The 17,825-nt window shown below is 42.7% G+C and overlaps 1 protein-coding gene across 6 annotated transcripts in view; it reads left to right on the top strand.

The window, feature by feature from the left end:
• Positions 1-17,278, top strand: part of LOC138172676 (rho GTPase-activating protein 7-like) — a 126,400-nt gene extending 109,122 nt beyond the window's left edge. For all 6 annotated transcript variants that reach the window (XM_069102403.1, XM_069102399.1, XM_069102400.1 and 3 more), the window contains 6 exons: positions 4,307-4,532; positions 9,045-9,159; positions 11,004-11,195; positions 11,703-11,920; positions 14,180-14,353; positions 16,669-17,278. In XM_069102403.1, the coding sequence (XP_068958504.1) occupies positions 4,307-4,532; positions 9,045-9,159; positions 11,004-11,195; positions 11,703-11,920; positions 14,180-14,353; positions 16,669-16,774 (1,031 nt within the window). In that variant the 3' untranslated portion in view covers positions 16,775-17,278. The remainder of the gene's footprint in view (positions 1-4,306; positions 4,533-9,044; positions 9,160-11,003; positions 11,196-11,702; positions 11,921-14,179; positions 14,354-16,668) is intronic.
• The last annotated feature ends 547 nt before the right edge of the window (positions 17,279-17,825 follow it).

Consider the following 17,825-nt stretch of genomic DNA (forward strand, 5'->3'; position numbering starts at 1 on the left):
GGAAAGAAAAAAGTCAACAAACATTTAATAAGCTCTTACTATGTGCTAAGGAGCATGCTAAGACCAGGGATAGAAACAAAGGCAAAAACATGATACCTGCCCTCAAAGAACTCCAATTGCAATGCATAACACAAGATGTAAATAACTATATATCACATGCATATCATATATACATACATGTGTATGTGCATATATGATATGCATATGATATATATGTATATACATATGATATTTTTAGAATATCTCAAGTGATGTCAGAGAGATGACACTAGCATTGGGATTGAAAAAGAGGGAGGGAAAGGTCTGCAGAAGGTGGGATTTGAAGGAAGCCAGGGAAGCACATTAGTGGAGTTGAGGTAAGGGGCACAGTCAATGTGAAGCATGGATTTGCAAGAAAAAAGTAAGTGGGCCAGTGCCCCTGGATCTTGGAGTTTGTGGAAGGGAGAAAAGTCTAGGAAGACTAGAAAAGTAGGAAGGGGCCAGGTTGTGAAGGGGTTTAAATATAAAATTGAAGGCTTTATATTCGATTGTGGAGATAATAGGGAACCCCTGGAGTTGTGGAAGAAGGGAAGAAGAAAAGATAACATGGACTACCTTGGGCTTTAGCAAAATCGTGTTGGCAGCTGAATAGAGGGCAGTCTAGAGGCAGGGAGACCGCGCAGAAGGCAACTGCAATAGTCCGGACGAGAAGGGATGAGGGCCCACACTGTGGGGGGGGGGGTTCTGTAAGTGGAAAGAAGGAGACGTAGATAAGAAACGCTGTGAAGGTGAAAACACATTTGACAGCAGAGTGGGGTGTGGGATGAGTTTGAGTGAGATGCTGAGAGGGACACTATGGTCACCCCTGGGGGCAGGGTCGTGCCCTTGATAGGAATAGGAGAGTTGGGAAGGGGGAGGGTTTTAGGGAAAGACAGTGAGTTGTTGTAGACATGCTGTTGTGATGTCCAGTGGGCAGTTGCTGTTGTGAAGCTGGAGCCCCACGGCCAGGTAGCACAGCAAGTAAGAGCACCGGCTCCAGTGTTGAGAAGACCTGGAGATCGAATCCCGGGCTCAGACACTTAGCACCCACCCAGAAACACCTGGCCGTGTAACCTTGAGCAAGTTACTTAACCCCGATTGCTTAAAAAAAAAAAAGAAAAAAAAAAGAAACTGGAGCCCCAGGGAGAGATTTGGGCTGGCTATATGGATCACAGAATCATCTGCATAGAGATAATCAAGCCAATGAGAACTGATGAGATCCCCAAATATGATACAGAAGGAGACAAAAAGAAGGCCCAGCGCAGAGTCTTAGGAGATATCCAGGTTTAGTGGGATAAAAAACAATAAATAAGACTGAGAAGTAGCAGTCATTCGAGTAGGAGGAAAACCTGGAGAGAAAAGTCTCATAAAAACCTAGGGAGGGTAGAGTAGCCAAGAGAAGAGGATCATTAACCATGTCAAAGGCTGCAGAGGACTCAAGGATAATTGAAAAAAGGCTATTATATCTGGCAATTAAGAGATCATTAGTAATGTAGGTCAGAGCAGTTTCAGTAGATGAATGATGAAATCAGAAGCTGGAGAGAGAAGAGGAAATGTAGGCAATTAGAACAGATGGCTTTCTCAAGGATTACCAAGAAACAGGGGAGGGGAAAAATACATTAGATAATCGTAAGTGGAGACAGTGGGATGAAGCAAAGGTTTTTTTTTGTTCTTTAACAATTGGGGACACAGAGTCATTTTTAAGTAGCACGAAAGAACCAGTAGATAGGAAAGAAATTGAAGCTTGCAAGAGAATGGGGATGCCCACCCAGGAAAGTCAGATACTCCTTGCTCCTTACTGCTACTTCAGACTCTCCCTTTGTGACGGCCCCTCAGCAACCTTTCCTCCTCTGAAGTGTCTTCTGTCAAAATTGATGACCCAATCCAGATCACGGTTGTTCTTTACCAGCCCCAAAGGTCATTTTCCCTCCTTTCTCAAGGAATTCAGTACTGTCTTCCTCTCCTCCCCAAATGCTGGGGATTTCAACTTTAATGCTGCTGTTCCCTCAAAGACTCTAATCCCCTAGTTCTTTAGTTGCTTTCAAATCCCATGACCTAATCCAGTGCACCTCAGGGACCATGCAGGGATGGTCATACCAAATGCTATATGTGCCTCTAATCTGTGTGGTTAGGTATCTCTATTTTTAGATGATAATTGAATCCATGGTATTAGTGTTTGGGGAGGAAACTTCCACAATTCTTCCTTCTCAATCAACTTTCACCTCTTGTTCTCTCTGTTGTCTTCTCCTTTCTTCCCCTTCTCTCTTGTAGGGAAGGGCAATTATTCTATCTCCACAAACCACAGCACCGCCTCACTATCGCAAATCAATCCATTTATTCCTTCCCTAATTGACTCACCATCCCACCACTTGTTACCACAGTTTTTTTAGACATTCAAACTTCCCATTGCTCCCCTCATAATGCACAAACATGCCCATGTCTCCCTACTCCTTAAAAAACCCTCACTTGGTCCAACCATCCCTGCTACCTATAAGCCAGTATCTCTCCTCCCCTGCATTGTTAAATTCCTTGAAAAAACCATCCATATTTGTACTTCCACTTCCTCTTCTCTCACTCTCTTCTAGACTCCTTAAAGTCTGGCTTCTGACCTGATGACTCAGTTGAAACTTCTAAGTCACAGTCATCTCCTAATTGCCAAATGTAATGGCCTATTCTCAATCCTCAGGCTTCTTGAACAGCACCCTTTGACACTATTAAAACCATTACCTCCAGGGGCGGCCAGGTAGCACAGAGAGTAAGAGCACCAGCCCCAGTGTCGGGATGACCTGGATCAAATCCGGGCTCAGATAATCAGCACCACACCCAGAAATAATAACTGGCCATGTAACCTTGAGCAAGTTACTTAACCCTGATTGCTTAAAAAAAAAAACAAAACCCAAAACATTACCTCCAGACTGACACTGTTCTGGCTCTCCTCCTTCCTCTGGCTGACTACTTCTTCTCAGGTCTCCTTTGCTGGATCTTCCTCCCGGTGACTCCTACTAATTATGATTCTGGCCCCCAAACATCTGTCCTGGACCTTCTCTTCTCCCTCTATGCTATCTCCTTAGCAATATCTGCTCGCATAGGTTCAGTTGTGATAGTGATGCAGATGACAAAGTCCACTTTGTCTAGCCCTAACCTCTCTCTTAGGGTCTGGTGTCACATCACCAAGTGCCTACTGGACATCTTGAACAGGATGTTCCATAGGCATGTCAAACTAGCACATCTAAAACAGAACTCATTGGTTTTTTTCCCCAAATCCTCCCCTCTTCCAAATGAACTTATTACTGTTGAGGGCATAACCATCTTCTCAGTCTTGCAACATGAGTCATCCTTCGCCTCTCATTCAAATTCACGTAATGCAACTAATAAAAACCTTGTTAAATCCTGTTTTTACCTTCACAACATTTCTTGTACTTAAATAATTCCCATCCTAGGCAGGCTGCCCTGTGTGTGGACTACTGTATTAGCTTTCTAGATGATCTCTCTGCCTCGACCCTCTTCCCACACTATTTCATATTCCACTCCGCAGCCAAAGTGATATTTCTAAAATTCAGGCCTTATGTCCCATCCGCTGCCCACTCCCACCCCTTTTCAATGAACCCTAGTGGCTCCCTATTACCCCCCTGATCAAATATAAAGTTCTTTGGCATTTAAATCCACTTACATTCTAACCCCTTTTCACCTTTCCATTCTTTGTCAACTTCACTCCTTTTTAATACACTCTTATGATCAAATGTCAATGTCCTATTTGCTGTGTCTTACACATGACTCCATCTCCCAAGTGCCTTTTCCCTGGCTATCCCCCATGCCTGGCATTTTCTCCCTCTTCACTCAGGCGTTCTGTATTCCCTCAAGACTTATCTCAAATCTTACCCTCCTCAGGAGGCCTTTCCCTGTGCCTATGTGCCTGGAACATAATAATAAATGTTTGGTGACTCACTTGCCCTAACCAATAATGGGAAGCAAAGAGTTAGAGGAAGCTGGGTTAGGACTCAGGTTCTGCCAGTCTTCATCACACCATAGTCACCATGCAGATTTGGTGGCTCAGTAAGAAATCCCACAAAGCTTTAACAGTAGAAGGTATAAGGTCTTTTGTCAAGCTGCATATGGCAGGTTCTGTGTACTCCAGGAACAAATGCATAGCAGACTTGAGGGTCAGAGACAATGGCCTCTGATGTTAAGGAAGAAATCAAATGGTGTAAATCATGCTTTACTCCAGGCAGGCACACCTTCTGACCATTGATTTTTCCATGGCCCCTCTTCTTCTCTCTTTTCCTTCCAGATTTGCCTAAGGAAGAACAGTTTAGTGCTGTACAAGCTGCCATTCTCCTCCTTCCAGATGAAAACCGAGAAGCCTTGATTATCCTTCTCTTCTTTCTCCGAGATGTCGTAAGCTTTGTGGAGGAGAACCAGATGACTCCCACCAACATTGCCGTCTGCCTCGCCCCATCCCTTTTCCATCTCACTTCCCTCACTTCCTTTCGACCAGACAATCCCATATCTTCCAGGTATTCCTGTCAACTGGCAAATTCCTATACTCCACTTCTTCCTATTGGCACAAATGAAAGAACTGTAGTCTAGGTCATCTTCTGTTAATGAACCAAGGGAATCCAAATCAGACAGTGGGCCCCAAAAGAAATCAGATAGTGGATCTGAATTCAGTTGCCTGAAGCCTGCCTCTCTTTTACTGGACTGATGGTAGTTTAGTGTTCATTGGGAAAGCTTGGAGTATCTCTCTACCAGGAGCACACTGATGTTCTCTCAGCCTTAATGAACTTATGGGAGTGCATGGGGCTGGGAGTGGTATGGGAAGGGGCAAAAATGGAGCTTTTTCAGGACGGATCCAAAAGAATTTCAACAGACTAGAAAAACAACCAGCCTAAGAAGATGAGATTTCATAGACATCAATGTAAGGCCCCACACTTGGGTTCACAGAATTAGTAATCAATTGTATAAAGCACAAGATAGGAGATGCATAACTAGACAACACTTTCTGTGGGAAAGATCTGGCTAATTTTAGTGGATCATAAGCTCCAAATGAGTTAATAGTGTAGTATGATAGCCTAAAGGCTATATGTGCTCTTAGTCTAAGAAGTGTCTAGAAGAAGAGATACAGTAGTATATCCATACTGCCCTAGTCTGATGACATCATGGTTATTGTCATTCGTTTCAGGCAGGACATTTTAATAAAAATGTTCTTAATGTGGAATATATCCAGAGGGGTATAACCAGGAAAGTGAAGGGTGTGGAGGCCATGCCACATGATAATAGTTTAAAGAAATCATGGCTGTTCATGCTTGAGAAGATGAACCCATAGGCTTATAGGTAGCATGTCAGCTGTCTAAGTATTTGAAGAGTCCTGCTTAACTCTGGACAGTAGAACTAGGAGCAATACAGAGAAGTTGTAGAAAAACATGTATAACCTCAATGTAAGGAATAACCTCCTATCAATTAATTTCCCCCAGTTGGAATGGGCTGTCTTGGCAGGTAAGTTGATTTCCCTACCCTAGAAAATTTGGGGTAGAAGTTGGATTTATCAGGAATGTTATAGTGTATATTCATTGTTCAGGTATGGGCTAAAGCAGACTTCTCAGTCCCTCCTAATGTTAAGATTTGATGGTTCTCTATGACCAGAGGATTAGGACTGGTAAATCTGGGGACAGGCTTTATAAATTCTTCCATAAAGCCATTTTTCCTCTTTAAAACAACCCTGGGTGATGAAAATTTGAAAAAAAAAGTCCATGTTTACAGGTTGTCCTATATACCCAGTCTTATAGAAACTATTTCTGAAAAGGAAAATGTAGCTCATTACTTTGATGGTTAATGACCGTGCTATTTACCTAGAAGAAGAAATAGGAGTAAGAGAAAGGGATTACGATGTAGTGACCTGGGAGTCAGACTTGAATTCTAAATGTAGCTAGGCCATGACTACTTCCACACTAAGTGACCTTGAACAAGTCACTCATCCTCTTTGGGCCTCAAAATGAGATGGATGAAGGGGCGGCCAGGTGGCTTAGCGAGTGAGAGCACTGGTTCCAGTGTCAGGACGACCTGGGGATCGAATCTGGGCTCGGACACTCAGCACCACACCCAGAAATAACTGGCCATGTAACCTTGAGCAAGTTACTTAACCCCGATTGCTTAAAAAAAAATGAGATGGATGGACCAGATTATCCTTCTGGTCCTGGAATTCTAAGCCTTTGGGGCACCGAGATCTAGATGGTTCATCTAGAGAACTTTTTATCGAGCCTCCTCTACACAGAAGGCTGCCTGTCTGCTTCTGAAAAAGGCTCCAAGAGTAAATGATCCATGTATACTGAGTACCACTGGTGGTCAGACCTACAGTATGGTTCTGTAGAGGACCCCAACAGAGCATAAAAAGAAAGATTCTGATGGAGTAGATTTGTCAAAATACAGAACAGCTTCCCTGAGGGGATGATATATTTTTTTTATAGTATCTGTCCTTTTGGCTTTCTTCTATCATCATTTTTTCATATCTAATTGGGTGAAGCTTTCTGAGGCTTTCAGCTCTCCTAGGGCTGGGACTTGATCTATGCTACTCTTCATAATAACACTCATAGTAATCTCTTATATTGTGTGGTATCTTATAAAGCACTTATCTTCACAGCACTGGGGATTCAAGTAAAAGTATAACTTTCTAGATTCAAATAAACAGGGCAGTTATGAAATGAAGCGAATTACTTACAATCATGTAGCATGAGAGTGGCTGTAGAAACTGGGTGGCTTTTTGGAGACACGGGGCAAGCTAAAAAATTTTAAAAGCATCTCATACGTCCCATGTCTCCACTGCAGTTCTCTTCTGATGCTTCATCATGGCCTAGAGGTGATCCTGGGTTCTTGAGGGTTACACCAGTAGTAGGCAAGTTCTGGCAGTTTCTATCAGTCTGGAAAGACTTTAAGTGTAGGCCAGTGATTGACTATGGGGCTGTTGTTGGAGGATTGGTTTGGCTAAACTTGGAAAGGCTTATAACCAGGGTCTTAGCACCATCCCTAGATAATGATTTTCTTTTTTTTTTTAATATCACAGAAACTCACAAAACTGTTAACTATGGAAGACAGAAGGGGTTGTCATTTTGACTTGTGAAGGGGAATATCCATAAAAATAAAAGCATGTGTCTTTTAAAGTATTTATAGAGAAGTAACAGGCATGACACTGTTACTGGAGATGGGTTAAGAGGGTCACGGATAGAAGAGAAAGAGAAGATAGTCATTGCACCTTTTTATAAGGAACTTAGAGCAATATATGGTACAGAGAAAACAAAATTATGCCCTTCATGATGTCAAGGGTCAGTTAGTGGTATAAATAATAAGTTCTGTAAGAGTTTAGGAAAGGCGCCATCATGACGGGTAGGAAGAGATGAGCTCTATAAGGGAAGTAGGCCTTAGGCTAGCCTTGAAGAACATTAGGTTTGCATGACTGGGAAGGAGCCTGTCTCTAATACTTATTACCTGTGTGACCTCACTCATACTCTCTGGCCTTCAGTATCTTGGCAAATAAAGGGGTTGCCCTAGAAGGCTCTGAGGTCTCTTCCAGCTGGGATCCCAGACTTGAGGAGTGGAGACTCCATCACAGGTGTCTTGGAGAGCGAAGGCAATTGAAGAGAGTCTTGAAAGAACTGGAGGCAAGGGTAGGTGTGTGGTGAGTCCCAAGTAAGGTCTGGAATGAACCGGAAAGGGCTTAAGAGAAAGGACCTGAGTAAGATATTCCAGGTAGTGGCAAAGAAATAGTGCTGGGAAAAGAGAAAGCTAGGCTGTATTTTTTTCATCCCACCTTCTGCCCCATCCCAATAGATTCTGCTTTTGACTTCCCTGGGGAGAGAAAGTCAGACACAAGCAAAAAACTAAGAAAGAGGCAGAAAATCTGGCGGTCTTCCTGGTGCAGAACTTGGGCCAGGAATGAAGGAATAGTTAGGCCAATGGGGAAGAAAGAATATACAGGAATTGGCACGTGGATTGTTTTTATCCACATGCAACAGGAAATGGCTTCAAATAGTGTTTTCTTTTATCTTATTATAAAAGAAAGAGGCTTTGAACCTCACATTCAGATAAGTAGTTATTAATGTTGACTTTGGGACTCAAACTTCAAAGAGGCCCTCAGCCTGAACTAGGGCTCTTATCTATAAAGGGGGCAGAAGAATGCCCCAGATAATGTTATTGAAAGGGAGTTTTGGTGATGTCACTGGAGAAAGGAGAGTGGAACCTGCTTAAAAGCGAACATGAGTCAAATCTGGCAGCTTCCCCCCCTCCCCCTTTGCCCTCACACACATCCTCCTTTGCCTCCACTGAGTCTGCTCAAGGAGAAGGCAGAACAAGCCTTGTTCTTTGTAAAGAGGAATTAAGGGACTGCATTTATGTGGGAAGAAAGGCTTATAAAATACCACACAGTTTTTTCACATTCCTCTAGTTTCTGCCAAGATCTGTTGCCCTCATGTCTATGGGGAGAAAGCTCAGCTCTAAAATGATAAGATTCTGTGGACTATTGGTATAGGTCCTATTATAGGCTGTGACGTTGGGAGGCAGTGTGGTACAGTGTGGGAAGGCTGCTGGATTTACAGTCAGAGGCCCCAGATTTAAATCTGATCTCTGTCACTTACTTGTTTTACTGTTGGTAAGTCACTACTAAGTTTTGCTTCTTAAATTTCCTCGTCTGTAAAATCAGGGGGATTAGATGACCACTAAGTCACCTTCCGGCTCAAAATCTATGATTCCATGAGCGCTGTTCTCTGTTCCGTAACTCCCCTATAACTGGGAGACTTCTTCCCCTCTTGCTACACCTGAGTTTCATGTGAAAAATAAAAGGCTGATGAACTGATGTTAACTTCTGCAAGGGAAAATCCTGGGGTCTGTACCACTATTGCCTCATTTTCCACCCTGTTTCCCTCTGCCCAGCAGTTAGACTACTAACAAGATTCAGGGTAAGGGGGTGGTGTGATGTCTCGGGGCTACCCACCAGTTTGGGGGTTTTCTGAAGGCCTCCACTCTTCCCTCTTTTCTCCCAGGTCCAGTCAGAAGAAATACAACATGGGCAGACCTGATCAAAGAGACTTGAGCGAGAACCTGGCCGCCACCCAGGGCCTGGCACACATGATAGTGGAATGCCACAAGCTCTTTCAGGTACGGCACCTTCAAGGGCACCAAACCTATCCTCTTCCAGATGCCCCTCAGCCTAGGACAGGGTGTCCGCCTTCAGAAAGCCTTGTTTAAGTGCACGGCTGTAAGCAGTGTTGTGCTAATCCCTGGACAGAGATCAGTGCCTCCCTAAGCCCTTTCTCAAAGGCTCTGTTGGAGCTGGACACAGAGCATGAGACCAAGACTTTGGGGAGGGTTACCATTTTTGCAGCATAAGAAGAGCTGGTCCATTGCAGGGGGGCCATGATTTGAAGGAAACTCAGGGTGAGTGTGTACATCCACTTTTCAGCTTTGTGGGCCTCCGTGTGTGTGTGTGTGTGTGTGTGTGTGTGTGTGTGTGTGTGTGCTACAAGGTGCAATGTAGAGCAGGAATGTCAGACTAAAATAAAACAAGGGCCACTGATCCCATGCACAAGGATCCTTGTGGGTCACATGTTAATTAACTATGTTTTATCATACTTTGATTTGGTTAAATATTTCCCGATTACATTTTAATCTGGCTCAGACTACACATGGCCTGTAGGTCCCACATCACACACCTTGGATGTCAAGATATGGTTTGGAAATTGGGAGAACTGAGTCCAAGTCCCACCTTTCTCCATGACTCAACCTCCCTGAAAGTCATTTTTTGTCATCTTTTAAGTGGCATTAATTATATCTGCCCTGTGTCAGTCCCAGAGACTGTGTGTGGTGAGTATAAACATAATGCCTAGGCTGGTTGGATAGAAATTTATCTCCTCACCCTCATCCCAGGCCATCGTGTCCTTGATTGTGCTTTATTGTCTGATTGTTCTGTAATGGACTCAAGCTTTTCAGTCTGGTAACATGACAGCCCTTCTTGGTCTGAGTCAGCCCCTGCCTTGCTCTTTTAGCCAGGGAGGGCAGGGGACAGTCTATGGCATTCCATCTGAATGGGGCCTTGATTAGCACCATGTAGATACTCCAGAGTCTCTTTAATAAAGATTCATTCATTCAACAAGCATTTATGAAGTGTTTTAGAGTTGTGGAATAAGAATTAAATTCAACAGGTATTAAAGCAAGCCCTGTGAGGCACACAGAGCTATGATGCAGCTCCTGCCCTCTGGAACCTTCTGGTCCAGATGGGGAGAGATTTATAGAAATGAAAAAAATCACAATACTAGTGTGGGGTATAGATATTAAGTCTGCTGTGGCTGCTTAGCCTATGGTGTTATGTCTTTCAGTTCATAGCGTCTCCCCCAATATCTGTAACTTCCCTCAGGATATGAACTTTGTTTTATTCTTGTATCACAAAGAAAAAGAACTTCATAAACACTTATCGAATGAACGAGAATAGTTAAGACAGGGTTCATGGAAGTTGGATTGCACCGTGAAAGATGAGTGAAGTTTGAATAAGCAAGAACAGGACACCTCAGAGTGGCAGAATGGCACAGAGATGGAAAGGGTCCTCAAGGATCACAGCCTCCACTCTCCTCTAGAGAAGCAGCCTGGGGGGAGGGGGCCCACATGAGGAAGCAGATGTGCATTCTTGCCCTAGTTCTACCAACCAGCTTGTGGTAGGACCTCCTGGTGCCCCAGAAGCTAGTTTTCTCGTGGATGAAATGCAGTAACAAGACCCACTTTGCCGATTCATAGGGTTGCTGTGAGGGCCAGATGACAATCTATGTGAAATCATGTTACAAATTACAGAGCCTCGAATGTAAATCTGTAATGTTTTTTAGTTGGGGATTATACTAAATAAATCTAAATTGCAAAGTACTATTTGAAACGTAAACAAAACCAGTGGTAGAGTTTGATGATGGTGATGACAAGGCAGTGACCTTGCCCTTCCTTTACTTCACCCCATGCAGCTGCCCACAAGTTACTTGGAATCCAGCAGGTGCCAGCAGCCCCCAGTCCCTGAAAAAAGCCTGGTCAGCTACTCGATTGTATTGAAATCTCTGGAGAAGTCCATTCAGGACCTGCTCCGAGATGCCAAGGACAAGTTCCGAACCTGGGCTAGCCGCTTTTGCCTGGAGGATGTGGAAGTGGCCAATAAAAAGGTAGGCTTCCCTCCAGTCTAAGGGTTGTCCTAAGCTGCTCAGAGGGTCTTAAGAAATATCGAAGGATCCATTGAAGTTTTATGCACTATCATTTCCTTGATCTTACATTTCCCCCTCTGAAAGTAATGATGGGAAAGAGGAGGAAGGTGGAAGAAATATTGGAGTGGAAGCAAGACACCCCTCCCCATGTTACCAGTAGACAGCTAAAATCTGGTGTTTTCAACAGTCTTATGTCCTAGGAGCTCCCTGGAGAAGGTACTCCAGGAAACGCTGTTAACCTAATCTGTAAAATGGAAGTACTACCTTCTTTACAAGACTGTTGTTAGAATCAGAGAGCACCTTGTAAACTATGGAGCCATATAAATTCGAGTTTTTCATTTGTGCACATGAACAGATTAGGAGAACTTAAAAGGAAACTAGTCAGTTTGAAGTTTGAAATGCTTACCTCTTGATCATGTGCTTTCAAAATCATTTTGTCTCTGTTTCCTCCCCCTGGCCTGCCCACAGATGGAAGAAAACTCTCACTTACTCCTCTGGAAAGCCTCCGTTGAGGTCCACGCCGCCCCTCAGGCGATCCTTCAGTGTGTGCTCAGAGCACAGCTGTCCTGGGACCACACGCTGCAGCAGGCTGCTGTCCTAGAGGTGCTGAATGAGGAGGCTGATATTTATCACTACACAGTGAGAAGCATGACCCCCCTCCCTGCCCAGGAATACGTGGTGCTGAGGTGAGGACTGTGAAGCCAGCCCTGCCTACCCTCTCTGGCCCTGAGCTTGTTGTGATATGGATGAAGTTCATCAGTCAGTCATTAACAATTTATTAAGTGCCCGGGTGGGGTGGGGCATGGGGAATTTGCCATTGATTATGCCTAATATGTGTCAGGCACCATGCTAAGTGCTGGGAATACAAAGAGAGGTAACAATCGTGTCGGCTCCTGAGCTTTCTGATGGGGAGAGATGAAAATAACTATGTACGCACAAGCTCCATAGAGGAAAAATTGGAAATAAGCAAGAAAGGGAAGGCACTAGCATTAGAAGGGACCGGGAAAGGTTTCCTATAAAAGATTAAATTTTCTCTGGAATTTGAAGGAAGCCAAGGGGGCAGAAGGGAAAGTATTCCATGCACGAGGGACAGCTGGTAAATATGCCCAGTCAGGAGATGGAGGGTCTTATGGGAGGAACAGCAAGGAGGCCAATGTCACTAGGCTGGAAGACTCTGAATGGCTAATAGAGGATTGTATATTTGATCCTGGAGGCAATAGGGAGCCACTGGAGTGTGCTGAGTGAGGTAGTAACTATGCTTTAGGAAGATTCTTACATTGACAGCTGAGTGGATGATGAGGTACAGCTGAGGAAAGATTTGGAGCAGAGATATCAACCAGCAGGCTACTGCAACAGTCCAAGCAGAAGATGATGAGGGCTCCCACCAGGATGGTGTTGGAGTGGAGTTGAGGGGGATATTACTAAATTAAAATCAACAGGACTTCACAACAGATTGACCATAGGAAGTGAGGGTAAGGAAATGAGGATGACAGTTGTGAAATGAAGTCCACCTCAACAATAATAGAGAAATTTGGAAGGGCAAAGGGTTTGGGGGAAAAGATGAGGTCATTTTTGGATATGTCGAGTTTAAGATGTCTATAGCCAATCAGTTTGAGATGTTCAATAGGCAGTTGAAGATATAAGACTGGAGGTTAGCAGAGAGATTAGGGCTGGATAAACAAAGTTGATGACTGAATCCATGGGAGCTGATAACACCAAATGAAATAATATAGTCTTGAGGGAGAAGAGGGGCCAGGACAGAGCCCTGTGAAACACCTATGGATGGTAGAGATGACCTAGATAAAGATCCAGCAAATAAGACTGAGGATAGGTGAGATGGACAGGAGCAGAAAAAAAAAAAGTATAAAAAAGAGGAGGGTGATCAATCATGTCACAGCGACGGAGAGGTCAGGAGAGATGAGGAATGAGGAAAGGCCATTACATTTGGCAACTGAGAGATCATTAGTCATGTTAGGGCAAGCAGTTGTGATAGAACAATGAGGTAGAAAGCCAGACTGTAAGGAAGAGAATGAGAAGAAAGATGGAGGTCCGTATTCTAGACAGCCATAAAAGTCAGGAGAGATACGGGACAGTATTGGAGAGTGAGTAAAGGTTTTCAGGATAGGGAGACATGGTCATGTTTGTAGGCAGCAGGGAAACAGCCAGTAGGCAAAGAGAGATTGAAGATAAGTGAGTAAGAGGCGATGATATAGAAGGAAATCTTTTGGAAAAGACGGGATGGAGTGGAATCACTTGTGCATGTAAGACAGGCATGAAGGGAGAGATAGTGGCAGAAGGCATTTGGGTGATATTAGTTAAAGAAGAGAGAAGAAGGACCTTTAGGTGAGTGGCTTAAACTTTTTCATAGAAAACTGAAATCCAGAAGAGTGGGGAAGTGCTCTGTCCAGGGTCTTGGGGTATATCAACAGTTGACTGGACATGAGGACAAATTAAAATGATTAGGATCCTTCAGCCTGGAAAAAGGCTTTGATCCATGTCTGTGAAATCATGAAAAGTACAGAAAGTAAAAGGATGAGGATAAATATTAGCTGTTGTTCACAGAGTCTTGGAATGCTAGAAGCAGGAGGCCTTCTTGGAGGATATTGTTTTAGAACAAAAGTCTCACTTTACTGAGCAGGCACTAAACTTATGGAATTTATTATCCTGAAAGATGCTACAGGCTAAAAGCAGAACTAGCTAAAATGTAAAATGAAGTTTGCTTCATTGACATTAGATAGATAAAGGAGCTTAAAGAGAAAGTTAGCTCTTGATAGAGGTGTGATGAGTGGTTACCATAATGTGTCCCCACAAACTATTCTTAAATGCCCCAGAATTCTTGACTGGACAAATGGAACTGACATTTTTGCTGTACACATTTTCAGTGCTTCTCTTTTTCTATGCCCCGGGAGGGCTTGGAACTCAAACTCTGCTTCTTTGTTCTTTAGGACCTGGAAGTCACACCCCCAAAGCAATAGCTATGTTATAGCTGCAACCTCTGTGTGGTGCGAAACTGCTGAACTGCATGGGGTCTTGGGAGAGGTCATCTTGTGCCAATATCTGATTGAGATGGTGGGACCTGAAAAATCCCGAGTGACTCATGTCTGCAGGAAAGATACCAAGTATGAATGGACCTTCTTATCATTAAGATAGTACTTTGATGGTATTAGTGAATGACATTTACTTAAATAGATGCCTTCCCTTCCCTCTCAGTTTTGGAGAAATTTCTCCATCAATCACATTCGACAGCTTCTCCTACATTCTGGTTCTCCTTAGTAAAGAGGAAGGAACTTCTGTGAATTAGGTCTCCACTTCACTAAGTGTAGACCATTCGTGATGGCAAACAATTATGAGCAGTGGGGTGGAGGCTCTAGGATCAGTTGAGTCTCATAACTAGAATACTTTTTTGTTTAGGGGAAATGCCAGACCTCAAAAGATAAATACCACAGAGGTCTATTAAATACAACTATTTGTTTAAAAACCCACTCCAACTTCTGAAGAGTTCTTTTGCATTACAATCTAAAGTGTTTAAGGGGACCTGGAGCATACCAGAGGAAATATTAAGCATAAGTTTTTAGCACTTATGCAGTTGGTATTTCCTCTCCTGACTTTACTATTATAGAAGGTATATGGAAGAAATTAGGGCCAGTTTCTCTGAAGCTAAGTTTCTAATCTATGTGAAGTATTAGTTGTTTAAGGGTTAGAGGAGTATATAGGTTACAGAATTAGAGCTGAAAGAGACCCAAGTGGCCAAATAAGTTCAACATCCCACACACCCCCATTCTAGAGAGGAAGAAACAAGCCCCACTGAGGCAAACTGACTTACCCAAGGTCCTGGATTCAAAACGAGGTTATCTTACTGCAGAGCCAGCATTGTTTCCACTGTACCACAGATCAGATGATTGTGGATCACAACCATTCTACACTTTAAGATCCTTTCTGCTGAGTGGCTACCAAAGCTGGCTGAGGATTCACTGTCAAAAGGGAATTTCATAAAACAAGTATTTTCTAAGCACCTTCTGCCCCTAAGGATGATACCAAAAAAGGTCTGTGGCCTCATTAATTTAGTTTATACCCAAAGGAAAATTTTCTTAAATGAACTGAAATTAGGAGAGAGGCCTGGTTTTCATTCTGCTTCTGCCACTCACTGGTAAGTTACCTTGGGCAAGTCAGTTATTCTCACTGGCTAGATGACATTTTTAAAAATCTGTAAAATGAATGGGAGTCAATTATTGCTTAAAGTCACCTTCCTTTTCTGACATTCAATGATTTGGAAACAAGTATTTAGCAAATGGTACCTTAATTCAATTTAACAATAATTCATTAAGTACCAACAATATGTAGGGCACTATAGGAGATAGAAAGATTAAGACAGAGTACTTTCCTGTCCTACTGAAGCTCACAATCTAGTAAAAGGATATAAAATCCACACTAAACTATAATTTTTTAACGTCTTAAGGGAGTATATAGCCATCTGTAAGGATTTCAGAAAAGATTTAACAAAGTGTGGCATTTGAGTGAGGATGACAGACAGAAATGGATAGGAAAGTCATTCCAGGTGTAGGGAATGCTATGATAAAAGGCAAGCCTGAGCATGAGGAGTGGGCCAGTTTGCTTAGGCCATGGAAGGGAGTTAGAGTGAGATAAAACTGTAAAGGAAAGGTGCCAGATTGTGGACAGCCTTGAACGCCAAACTAATGAGTTAGCATTTTATTCAATAAGCAAAGGAATGATAGAATCCCTGTGATAGGGGCGGCTAGGTGGTGCAGTGAATAGAGCACCGGCCCTGGAGTCAGGAGGCCCTGGGTTCGGATCCAGCCTCAGACGTTTAACACAAAAAATAGCCATGTGACCTTGGGCAAGTCACTTAACCCCAACTGCTCTCCAAAAAGCAAAAAAAAAAAAGAATCCCTGTGATAGACTGCAAGAAGGAGGAAGTAGAGGTGGAAATAGGGCTAATCTAAGAAGATTTTATCCTATCTTTCTTTTCCACTTACCTCAAGACATGATAAGAATTTATAAATTCATCTTCATTAGCTGGTCTCAGCCCTCTAGGTCCTAGCATCTTTTGTAGCCTGAGAAAACACAATAGATTAGAAAATAACCCATTCAGTGAGGAGACAACAGAAGTAACTTATACCTAGGTAGATCAAACAGTTGGATTTCACAGCTTCCTCTATGTATTCAACTCAGTTTTTCCAATGAACCCTTTTTGGGGGGCTCCCCAGAATCAGGATTAGCAGCTCATGGGACCAGGGTCACTAAATTTACCGGAGACAGAGGGCATAGCTCTACCAACACTTCCATCTAACTGATGTTTCTTTTTGGTTCCTTATTCTTCTTTCCTTTCCTATTCCCCTACTCTCTCTTCAGAGTTAGAGACTTCCCTTCAACATATTAATGCCTGGAACCTAATTTAATTCTTGTTGCTTTGCAGAGGGCGGACTTCTAAATGGTACAGGAATGTTTTCGGGCACATGTGCGCAGCTGAATTGCTCAGATTAAAAGACTCTTTTCAATCTTCGAATTCAGATGTCAAGTAAGCCCAAAATCTGAAAGTCAGAGCTTTTTTTGAGGTGCAATGAACTGTTGTGCCCTTCAGCCACATTTAGAAATATTCGGACAGAATGCTGTTTTTAAAACAACCCATAATCAAAGTGTCTAAAGGAATATAATTGTATGAGAAAAAGCTGTTCTTGGCGAGACTCTTGGTAAGAGGATATTAGAGGCCAAACTATTTATATTAAAACCTAATCTTAACATCCCAGAAATAGTCAAAGTGATAGATTAAATCTATGCTGTGCAGTAAGTTATTAAAAACTTGGTGATTATCTAGATTTGCTGATTTATTTTAATAATGTAAAGTTGTATGTAACTTTTAAAAAAAAGATTTGTACAAATTGCTGTAAATTTTTTTTTTAGCATGGAGAGAGTAGACTGAAAGGCTTTAAAGGGCATAATACATTTTAAGATGAGTTGTCTATAAGACTGCTAAATTGTTTTTATTTGTGGTGTAAAACTGTTAATAATAAAGTTGTTTAGAAAATTGACAGTCATGGAAGAGTGTAGTACTTAAAAAAGGAAGGAAAATTAAAAGAAAGAAGGAAGCTTTTATTAAAAATCAGAAAACACATAAAAAGGATCCACTGGCATAAATTAGTAACTTCCAGCATGAGACCTGGGAAAGAGCTTAAAGAGGCCAAGGGGTCCCACACTGCATCTGGGACCAACGCCAGTCATCCTGACCTATGTCTTGCCACTGGACCCCAATGACTGTGGAGGAGAGAGTGAGGCTGGTGACCTTGCACAGCTCTGCCTCCCTTCAATTCACTTACAAATAAAGACATCACCCTTTGAGAGCAAAGGAGGAACAAGAACAATAACTTTCAGTAACAATCTGACAGAGCCAATGAGATTAAAGAAGCACATCATCTACATGTGTCTGTATAATGAATAAGAACAAGGTCATCTACATATGACACAATATTCAAGTGAGAAATGATCATTGCTAATTTAGGGTAGCTATTGCATAACACTGCTTTCTTTAATCAAAACCAATGAGCTGGTGAAAGGACGTCAACCTACACTGTACAA

This window comes from Petaurus breviceps, unplaced genomic scaffold (assembly GCF_028583685.1).
Source record: "Petaurus breviceps papuanus isolate PSGF00001 unplaced genomic scaffold, PetGlider_PUasm1.0 551, whole genome shotgun sequence".
NCBI lineage: Eukaryota > Metazoa > Chordata > Mammalia > Diprotodontia > Petauridae > Petaurus > Petaurus breviceps.